Raw genomic sequence first — 10,719 nt, forward strand, 5'->3', positions numbered from 1 at the left:
TGTATTTCATTGGCATTCACATGACATTATTTCAATCACACTTTAAACAGCCAAATACCAGAGGCAGCAATATCACCAGAACAAGTACACCATTTGCATTTCTGCAGGGATTGGTGAGGTCAGCTGGGGAGTGGAAACCCCCAGAACACCAAGCAAAGATAGGTACCTGTAACCCTACATGATGGAAATACATTTGGTTCTGAACATCATAACTACAAAAACTCATTTATTTACAGAGCGAATCTATACCCTGGGTGTTTAGATGAGCTGAAGTCCTGGCTGCTGATGCACTTTGCTTTGCAAAGAGTTAGGTTATGTCCAACCCTACTATACCAGAAAGATTTATTCACTGGGAGCAGCCAGGGGTCTCCGCAGAGTGCATGCAGTAAGTGCAGCAGAGGCCAAGTGGCAGTTATGTGTGCTGTTCAGTAGCTCTGCTCATTTCAGATGGACAATGCCAGGTAACAAAGCCACAATGTGTCCCAAGTGAATATGCAAGCAAGTTTTATTACTCAATACTGTTTCCTGCAATAGACACAAAGACAAAATGAACTGTTTGCATCAGAGAGCCAAGCATAAGTTTTTAAGGAGGAATTGACCTCCTGGAGAATGGGGAGAAAGGACGGAGACATGCACAGCCAAGCCACCTATCAAATAACCACAGAGGTTAACCACTGCTAAGAATCAAACTGTTGTTAGCACTTCACTCACTGTCCACAGGAGTATGACATGATGCTCTTCTCCCCACAATGTGGGGATTTAGAAACAGGATAAGCAGGAGCAGTCAGCTGAGACATTGGAAGAATCTCACCCTCACCACCATTTCTCCTGTAACTTGCCAGCCGCTCAAGCTCTAGCATTTATAAAGAAAAACTTTAGTGTTTACTGCCTGACAGTTACTTTGGTAAAAGACTACTGAGCAAGAAAAGCAAGAAAACTTTTTCCCCATTTGACTTCTATACTCCAATGACAAGGCTACAAATCCATATTACTTCTTGCCATAATATCATCTATCACATGCTAGGGGCCTTCAGAGGAGCCCCCACAGCTCAATGCCCAGCCACCAGCATCACAGAATTCAAAAGGCACTCTAGCCCACTTTCCATTTCTACCACATGCCCTGCCTGCACAGCTCCTCCCAATGTACCCCATCTCCTTCTCATTACTGTTTAGTTTCTTTCCAACAGTAAAATGGTAACACAAATGCCTTTGATTTGGCTTTCTTTCTGCCATGACCCTTCCTGCATGATCCTGAACACCTGCATGGCCATTCTGAATATATGCACAACCCAACAGCACTAGCTACACAAAATCAAGCTCGTTTCAGGTTTGTACTTGAACTGATATAAAGTTCTAGCGTGTTACTGAGTGAACATGGGCATTCTGACCACCTCCTTGTATTACTGAACATCTGAGTAAGAAATTAAGCACAGAGAACTGATGCTCCTGGAATAAAGATGGAACACAGAGACAGGCTTTTCTGGATTGCTGTATAAACAATCCATGAAGAAATGTTTCGAGTGATGTTCGAGAGTGTCTTTATAGAAGGCTTCAGTTTGTATAAGCTAACAGTAATTCAATCAGAAGCAATAATGCAGTACAGATCAAGAAAATCTACACAGATACCAAGAGGAAAACAAAAAAAAAAAAAAAAAAACAAAAAAAAACAGAAATCAAGAGAGTCTTTATACTAATAACTAAGTTTTAAGTAATTTAAATCCATGCTCTGTTACTTATCTTGCAGAGGTAGCCTGGGCAGACACATTTTGAAGTGAAGATTTAAATCTACACTGCTATTTCCTCATCCAAACTTCTAACATTTAAAGGCTTATTTCTGTAAAAGTGAGAGGTTGCACATAAAAAAAAAGAGATAAACTAATCCTAGCAGCAAGTGTTCTCTCCAAACTCAGTTGGAGAAGCTCCACTCTGATGGACTTTTCTGACGCAAGCTTTGTTAGAATACCAAGTGACTTTGTATATCCTTCATATCTTGGTTAATCTGAAAATAATCATCACTGAGGATAAAAGCTGTGGAACAGGAATAGCACAGAGGTAACTCTGCAATGGCAGAGACTACTTACGGTTTACATGCACAGAGGCAAAAGAACACTTATATTCCATGCTAAGCTATATTTAAAAAAAAAAAAAAAAAAAAAAAAAAAAAGGTCTGATCCTGTGAGGCAAACACCTCCGCCCCCTTTATCTTCATATGGAGGTGAGATAGCTGCCATGGAAGAAGTCTTACAAGTGCAGTGTTATTTCACCAGCATTCACGCATACCTTATATTCATGTCCCACCTAGGACCAATTCCCAGCAAGGTTAAGACTCTTGAGTACACCGTTAGTCTCAAAAAACACACACAAAAACACCTGCAATAAATGCTTGCTCCTCTGCACATGCAAACATTAGTACAAGTTACAAGTAAATTAGTCCTACACCACAAAACCTCATTAATGCAGCAGATTCAACCAGAGCCATAGGAAACACAACCAAAGCAAGCAAAGCAGCAAAAACAGGTTTAAAAAAAAAAAAAAAAAAGCAGAATGACTGTGTGAGATCATGAAACACCCAAATTATCGTCAGTAATACTAGCAGCCCAGTCAAACAGTATTTGGGGTTGATTTGGTATCACTCTTTTACATACCATTTGAAGGTATCTGATCATCACAGAGTTCTCATTCACCTAATTAGCTGGTGGACATGCTGAAAAGAGTAGAAAGCAGTAGATAGGTAGCAGTACTTGAGCAACATTTATAAAGGAACTGAAAGCAAATGAAGGAGAAGATTACTGATCTTTTTCCCCCCACCAAGTCAGTAACTGATTAGGGTCTTCCTTTCCCCCACACAAAACTGAAATGCAATTCCACTACCCTTAGAAGCAATTTCCATTAGGATCTCTCAGCGCAACATTTGTAGAATTAAAGGGGGGAGGAGACTCCTTTTTGTACTGATACAACATGACATGCATCGCAAAAATACACAACCTGCTTTGAAAGCGTATATTGTGGTAGTCCAGAGTTTAAAACTTGGGAACTCCATCTATGCTCATTTCACAGAAATCAGATAAAATTTCAAGTGGACGAACTCTAATAGAAAGTACAGGCCCCAATTCAGAGCGATTGATTTAGATTTTCCCAAAACGTATACGCAGGCACAGGTGCATTGCTGACTTACAGCCAAGAGTTAGCACACGACTTCCAGCATCAACCTTTCTTTTACAAGTCAGCCAAGTTTAAAAATCATGGACCAAGACTGCACGACGCCTTTAATTTTAAACTGTACAGATCATACCCAGTAGGACTTTAGAAAGTCAACAAAAAGTCAACAACGCTGCCAATCTGATCTTATCAAGCCACTTGGAGAAATACCTTCAACTTTCTACCTACACAGCATACTTCAAATATATATATGTGATTCTTTACCTTTAATAACGAAGGCTTCAGTCACCAAACGCAGCATGTACAGGGGTTCATCTTTTGTAGAGATGTCATCGATCCCTGCTTTTGCATACATGCTGATGGCATCTCTGTAGGATCCCTCTACGTAATGAAGCTTCCCTAGGATCAGCATAGCTTCTACCATATACTTGGGCTGAAACAGAAGTGAGGGGAAAAGAGCGTTTACACAGTAAAATACCAAAGGGCACAAGTGAGGTACTTCAGCGCAAATTAAGAAGATTCAAAATGTTTTGTTCTTAACCTCGTCAACTACACAGGTTGGAGAAGTAAGGATTTAAGCGTCTAGAGATCTTAGCACTGTGCTTATGAGAGCAGCAAGCCACAAAGGTCAAGGAATTACTTTGGAGCTCAGTTTGGCAACACACAGCTTACAAGTCACCTCTTCCCTTGCCACTGACCTATTCTATTGATTCACCAGCCATGGGTATCACTAAAGCCTGTCACTATCATAACTAGACACACACACCAAGGAAATCCCCTGCTTTTAAGCTGTATAGAAAACATTTTTCAGTCATTCAGTTACTGGTCCCCTCTGCTCTGTACATTTAATTAAAAAACAGGAAAGTTCCCAAGTTTTCTTAAGTTCTCAAAACATTTTCAGGCAAAAGTAGAGGCAGAAGGCATGCCTGCCATTTCTAGAATTTGTTTACTCCTTAAGGAGTACTGAAAATGTGTATACAAATGCGTGCAAAAAACCCTACACTCATTAAAAGACAAACATTTGGGCCCTTTCTAATGTTTCAGAAAGCAGAAAAGGTTCCTAATCCTTCACCCTCATTTTTTAAACACATTCAGTCAACACAGGTTCATGAATAGCCTGGAAGTAACCAACATGAGTAGCCAAATCACCGCTACAAAGAAACAGTAATGGCAATTCACTAAACCAAACCTAACACCTAGACCTGGAAACAAACAAACAAACCAAAAAAAAAAAACAAACAAGAACAGTGTTTTTGGCTGTTACTGGGGTTAAACTATAAAGAAAAAGGGTTGAATGAATCCTCCTTCCTACCCCATCTTTTTATTTAAATACACTGACTTTTGAGAAGATACAAACAAGGAACTGCCCCACATTAAAAAAAAAAAAAAAAAAAAAAAAGCTGAACACGGGCTCTGTTGCAAGTAACACGATCAAAGTATAACATCCACTTGCAAGCTTGTTACCCTGTAAGTTTCAGGACCAGGCCCAGTACAAGCCTAGAACTTCAGACTTGTAATTTGGAGTCCTATTAAAGCTACACTGTCCAAGGTCAACAGTAACCATTGAGGCAGTGTCTTGAAACTCTCCTAAAGCCCTCTGCAGCTTAGCTAATGGGCAGCTATGAACCACGCACTCAGAACATGAAACAAAACTGAGACTAAGTTGGCATAACTTATCTGTCACTGACTGAAAGCAATGCAAGGCAGTAACCTTGGACTTGCACTATGACCTCAATGGCCCAGCAGCAGCGTGAAGGACATTTTACCTCTGTCCTGGTGTTGACCAGGTGCAATTCCCCCAGCCCCAGAGCGGCAGGAGGTTCCTCAGCTGGGCAAGCCCTGCAGCACCATTAGAAGGCCCTGCACCACAGCTGCAGAGAGCTCCTACGTACTCAGCCCACGTCTTTGTAATTAAAAAGAAGGATATATTTGTAATACCTAACCTGTTTGGATGTGAAAAAGCAGTTTCCCAACAGAAGACACTGCAGAGGGGCATTAAATTACCAGGACATTAGTAATACCTATAAAACACAGCACTGTACGTAGAGAGACGTGATAAGGCAATGTCACCACCTTGTATCAGGCTAACAATCACGTGAAAAAAAGCATCAGGTTATCAGCAGTTACAGTGACAGAGCCCACTTACCCGCAGCTTTCCTCTGCTTAAGACGTTGGTCAGGTACCGCTTAGCCTCACTCAGTTTGGGCTCATTCTTCTCTGTCAGGGGGATGGAGTCCTTCAGTTTGGCAAAGTTTTCCTGCAAGCATTCTTCCAGCAGGGTTTCGGCAAGCAGCATGCTCCCATAGTCCTCTGAAAGCATATCCCACCCAAGCAGAAACATCACTGAGCATTTCTGAATGCTATTATCAGCGCTGCTTTATTTAAGTAGCATTACATTAACATTTCAATGGGATTAAGAGAAAACTCATCATCTGTGAGACACATAAATAGTAACTCCGAGGGCTGAGAGTAACTAGCGGAGGAAAAAAGGAAGTTGTGTTAACTCGGGGATATCGGGAACGTTGTTAGCTATGAAAAATAAAGTGAGGTTTCCTTTTAATTAAAAGGATTTTTGCCAGATGGGATTGTTTCATTTTGACAGCACAGCTCAGCCTTGTATTGTCACTAGCGTAACAATTAAGAGTTGGAAAGCGGGCTTTGGGATGAAAAAGCGTCAGATTTATCAAGCATTTGAGCACATGCTTAAGATTTGTAAGTGTACGTGAATACAAGTTTGCTGCAGATTTGGTACAAGGCACGAAGTTAGCTTACTGCAGAACAGCAACCGCATCAGCAGCTTAAACATTTCGCTTTAAAGAACCGTCCTCTGGGAACCGTAAGACGTACGTCCTGTTAGAAGACCCCACCGGCCAGCCACGCTGCGGCTGCAGGTTGCGTTCATTGCGGAGGAGCACCTCACACCGCTGCGGGCGCGCTGAGCGTCCCAGGGTAAGCGCATCTCCGCACACCCCCCGGCACACCCTGCCTGCCCCACAGCCCTCGGCGCCGGCCCCCTCGCCCCGCGGGCACCCACGCGGGCAGCGCCCGCGCAGGACGCGCCCCGCGGCTCCCCCAACCGCCGCTCCACACAACCGGCACCCGGGGGGGGGCTCCCCCTTCCGTCACCCCCTCACCGGCTTCCTCGGCGCCCGCCGCCGCCTTGCGCGGGGCCCTGCCGTGCGGCAGCAGCTGGTGGCGCAGCAGCAGCTGGAGCTGCTCCCAGTGCCGCTCGGCCCGGCAGCGCTCCAGCTCCCCCGACAGCTTCGCGTGCCACAGCGCCGCCATCTTAGCGCCCCGCCGAGGGCGGCGCCGCGGCGAGACCGCCCCGGCACAAGCCCCGCCCGCCGAGGGCGAGGCCACGCCCACCGATCCGCGAGGCCACGCCCCCCCTCCCCCGCCGCACCTGCAAGGTGCAGCCGCGGGGCGGGGCGCTGAGGGGAGGGGAGGGGCGGGGAGCGGGGCGGGGCGGGGCGGGCGCATGCGCAGTGGGCTGAGATCAGGGCCCCGCTGCACCTGGGGGCCAGGGCCGCCATCGCGCGGCGGTTGAACGGCCGGGCGCTGCTCGTCGCTCCGCGCTCCGTTTGTTTTTTCCTCTCCGCAGGAGGCTCGCCATGGCCCCGAGGGGTGCGGCAGCGGCTCTGCTGTGCTGCTGCCTGGCCGCCTGCCTCCTGGGCGCCCCGGCGGAGGAGAGCCAGCCCGCGGGTATCCGCCTGGACAAGAGCCTGGTGCAGGACAAGGAGTACGTGTGGGGCAGCCCGGGGCCGAGGCGGCAGGTGCCGGACCTGCGAGGGGCTGGGGAGCCGTCAGCACAGCTCGCACCAGCGGTTCCTTAGCTCCCTAGTTGAGGCGTGAGGGTAAACGCGCTGCCTGCAGTCCCTTCGCGTTGGGGAACAGCCCAAAGGAGGCTCTGAGGGCTGCTTGGGGTGTTTTGATAAGCAGCTCGGTAGGCCAGGAGAAAGAGGAATAGCTACCTGAGACACTAGAGGCCACTGCAGCACCTGTAAGGACCAACCGCTGTGCCTGCCTCGTTTCAGTGTAAAACTGTCAGCTGTCCTGCTTGCCCAGGGTGCTTTTAGAGACACGGTGCTTCCTGGGCACTTGGCTGCTTGATCAAAGACTGATGTCAACAGAGAATTAAATATTAACTAACTGGCTTGTCACTTGTTGTTTGTTGTGTTTTCTTTTTCTTAGCCACATCATGGAACATTTGGAAGGTGTTATCGAAAAACCAGAATCTGAGATGTCTCCGCAAGAGCTGCAGCTTCATTACTTCAAAATGCATGATTATGATGGCAATAATTTGCTAGATGGGCTAGAGCTCGCTACCGCTATATCACATGTCCACAAAGAGGTAGGTGGTATATTGTAATGGCTTGTGCATTTGCAAGCAGTTCTGACTTTCTTAAATCAGCATTGTCACAACACACCTTCAGTTACAGTAGAACAGTTTTGTGTGAAAACAAGACTGTTCCCCCTTTGGCTTGATTTATAAACGTACTAACTTTACCATAGTTTTTTCGTGACACATCACAGTTTTAAGGAGACTCCCCTGTAGTTTAAGCTTGACTGTGAGTGAAGACTGCAAATAATTTGACAAAGGGGATAAGCAGGGATGAGGAGAGGAGAAAGGGAAATTGTCCATAATGGAATTAGATTGATGTGTGATTATAGAAGTAGCACGTGACACAATGCTGCTGCAGGTTCTAAGCCAACTGTTTTCAGGCCCAAACTACCACTACCATGGATACACCAAACGTAAGAGACCTCTTGCACAAACTCAGCTTAGAAGAACCAGTCATGGTCTACCTTTGTTTTCTTTACCATTTCTAAACACGTTTTCCTCCCAGCTACAAATGTTTAAGAACAAAAGCAAGTATGATCCTTAGGAAGACAACGCTTACAGAAAATCATGTACTGACCTTTCAGAAATTACAACTCAAAATAGGATAATTTTATATATACCTCTGGGGAAAAAAACAAAAAAAACTTGTCAAGAACACAATAATGGCTTGCTGTTTCTTGTGCAAGGGCACTTCTTCTCATTCCCGTTTGTTCCTAAGAGGTGATACTAAGAATTTTACTATCTTTAAGCTACAACAATGTATTGAACGTGCTGTTTTTTTTAATTTCTCACTGTTCCTGCGAACTCCATATGTTACAAATTCATGTTACAAACATGAAACATGTTACAAACATGTACATGTTACAAACATATGAAACATGTTATATGAAATATGTTACAAAACATATGTTACAAACTCCATATGTTACAAAGGATGATGTTTCTATACAGTAAAGAAACTATGTCTGTGCAACATAAAGATTCAAATTAAGAATATGCCTACTAGGTTAGTCTATTGTTGTACACTGCGCTATTTAGCTTTTAGATCTCTTGGCTAAGAATATAAACTGGATATAATGGATACAAAGTGCTTGTTTTGAAGTACAGAGAACTTGGACTTAATAGCTTGCATCTGGTAAAAGTTCCATGTATTGGAATAAATGATTATATAAAACTTAGAACCACTTTAAACATCAAACATGAACTGCTTAACAAAAATTAGTTGTCAGTAATCTGTCACATGTGCCACTAGATGGGAAACACTGCTAAACTTGTTTTTTTGTTGTTTTTTTTTGTTTGTTTGTTTGTTTGTTTGTTTTTTGTAGGAAGGTGGTGAGCATACCCAGGCAATGAAAGAAGAAGAGCTAATTAGTCTAATAGATGATGTCTTGCGAGATGATGATAAGAATAATGATGGGTACATTGACTATGCAGAATTTGCAAAATCACTGGAATAAGGTGTTGCAGGGGGCTTGTTTCTCCCAGCTAAATGGAAATGTGACCTGGTATAATGTGATTTATTACTCCTGTTGATCTTTGTGCTGCAGTGTTAGTGAGGAGAGGTGTACCAGTTGCAGCTGAATTTCCTTGAAAAGTGTACCTGTTAAGGGGCTGGCTAATGCAGACTGATAGCTGTGTTTGACTAAATGGTTGAATCTTGAAGCACAGAAGCATCATCAGTATTCTCAAATTCCAATTTTTGACTATTGGGTTAAATAGTACTTGTTTGCTTACATCTTAAAATTATTTTTTCTTACATCTTAAAATTATAAACTACCTAGAAAGCAAGAAAAGATAACTGCGTGTGTCAAGGAGATGACCGTATATCAAGGAGGAATTTCCTTACCTTCCCACTAATTTCAAAGGAAACTTGCATACAAGTACAGGTGCTTAAAACAGCAATTGTAGAGGAAAAGTGTTTGAAAGTGACTCGTGTTGGAGGTCCCCATGACATCATGTGGGCTTTTAACACTATGTTGCAAGAAATTGATTATTTTTAAATAGATGTATATCCTAGTATACCCTCAAATGTTATATATAAATATGTATACGCGATTTTCAATTTATTCTCATCCTTCACAAATTTACTTTTTATATTGCATTTTACTAAATTTTTCTCTACCTTCCCTGGTCTCTTCTTACAAAAATGAAAGTATTTTATTACATGTATAATGTTGTATTAATGCTGCGTAACATTTACTAGAGTAGCTTCTGCTATCTCGTTTTGAAGGTCATGTTAACAGTAAACCAATTTAATATAAAAGTTTCAGTTCAATTTGATTCTTACAGTATTAGCCAGCAGGATAATCTGTGAGCAAGTAATGCTGCCTTGTTGAAGTTCAAGTTTATTTTCCTTGATGCTTAAATTATGGTGTTAATTTCAGGAGGTAGTTCATAACTAACAGTTTGAAGATACTTGAATGTATGTGAATAAACATGGTTCTAGGAATGTCTTGAGTCAATAATTGGTAAGTCAAGCAGTGTAAGGATATGAAACAAGTGGTGTATTGCTGCTTTGTTGGTATTTGGTAACTATAAAGCATAGCAGAAGTCTTAAATTGCATTCAATCATTACCCATGAATAGAGAATCTAAATGTTAGCATTTCTCTAAAATGTATAAAGAGCTATTTTCTGTACAAATTTATTCTTATACAAAGAAACACATTTGTAAAAGAAATTACTTCCTTTGTTTAAATGTTTGAGCAACAAATGAATGAGTGTTGGACTTTTTTTTTCTTACAATAACCACTTATTTGGATGCATTTGTAGCCAGGGTTGTGCTGGTTGTGCAAGCAATAAAAATAATTTGGGGTTCTAGCACTTTGGAGCTGGACATGCAAGGTGGGAAGTCTCTGTTGGCCTTTTTAAGGCCATCTCTATTGCTAGCAGCTATATTAAAAACAAAGTTCTTTTTTTACAGCACAATTAATTTGGAGTGAATGTTGAATCTGAAGGAAGTACAGAACATGTTTATGGGTAGGAAGGGAGGGGGGACAAGAGGAAATGAAGATTATCATCTTTGGACACTTAAAGGAGGTTGCTCATAGACCTAGCAACTCTTACATGCTTATACCATAAGCTCCTGTTCTTAAAAATCATTGTTTACTTATCAAGTACAGTGGTCTTAGATGGAGCTATAAATCCTTAAGCTTAGTACAGCAACCACCTGTGTGGCACATATGCATATAAATTACATTATTTATATAACTATTTCACA

General features: G+C 42.7%; 2 protein-coding genes across 5 annotated transcripts in view; one reads left to right on the forward strand and one right to left on the reverse strand.

The window, feature by feature from the left end:
• TTC7A (tetratricopeptide repeat domain 7A) overlaps positions 1 to 6,444 on the reverse strand; it is a gene marked incomplete at its 5' end in the record, with an annotated part of 164,679 nt that extends 158,235 nt beyond the window's left edge. The window contains 3 exons of one of the 4 annotated variants that reach the window (XM_084284565.1): positions 3,424 to 3,592; positions 5,306 to 5,469; positions 6,294 to 6,444. In XM_084284565.1, the coding sequence (XP_084140691.1) occupies positions 3,424 to 3,592; positions 5,306 to 5,469; positions 6,294 to 6,444 (484 nt within the window). Of the gene's footprint in view, positions 1 to 2,645; positions 2,707 to 3,423; positions 3,593 to 5,305; positions 5,470 to 6,293 lie in introns of those variants that run through there. The other 3 variants (XM_084284562.1, XM_084284563.1, XM_084284564.1) reach the window with 3 other exon arrangements.
• A 211-nt stretch (positions 6,445 to 6,655) lies between these two features.
• Positions 6,656 to 10,212, forward strand: MCFD2 (multiple coagulation factor deficiency 2, ER cargo receptor complex subunit). The gene is made up of 3 exons (XM_084283685.1): positions 6,656 to 6,898; positions 7,351 to 7,510; positions 8,827 to 10,212. The coding sequence occupies exons 1-3, from the start codon at positions 6,771 to 6,773 to the stop codon at positions 8,956 to 8,958; spliced, it is 420 nt and encodes a 139-aa protein (XP_084139811.1). The 5' UTR covers positions 6,656 to 6,770; the 3' UTR covers positions 8,959 to 10,212.
• Positions 10,213 to 10,719: the final 507 nt, after the last annotated feature.

Source organism: Netta rufina (assembly GCF_964035555.1).
Source record: "Netta rufina genome assembly, chromosome: 3".
NCBI lineage: Eukaryota > Metazoa > Chordata > Aves > Anseriformes > Anatidae > Netta > Netta rufina.

What these genes read in the sequence shown, in the direction of transcription:
- MCFD2 (XM_084283685.1), top strand. Translation starts at nt 6,771, where the DNA reads ATGGCCCCGAGGGGTGCGGCAGCGGCTCTGCTGTGCTGCTGCCTGGCC. An exon ending in AGCCTGGTGCAGGACAAGGA is followed by an intron (nt 6,899 to 7,350) that starts GTACGTGTGGGG and finishes TCTTTTTCTTAG; the next exon opens with CCACATCATGGAACATTTGG. An exon ending in TATCACATGTCCACAAAGAG is followed by an intron (nt 7,511 to 8,826) that starts GTAGGTGGTATA and finishes TGTTTTTTGTAG; the next exon opens with GAAGGTGGTGAGCATACCCA.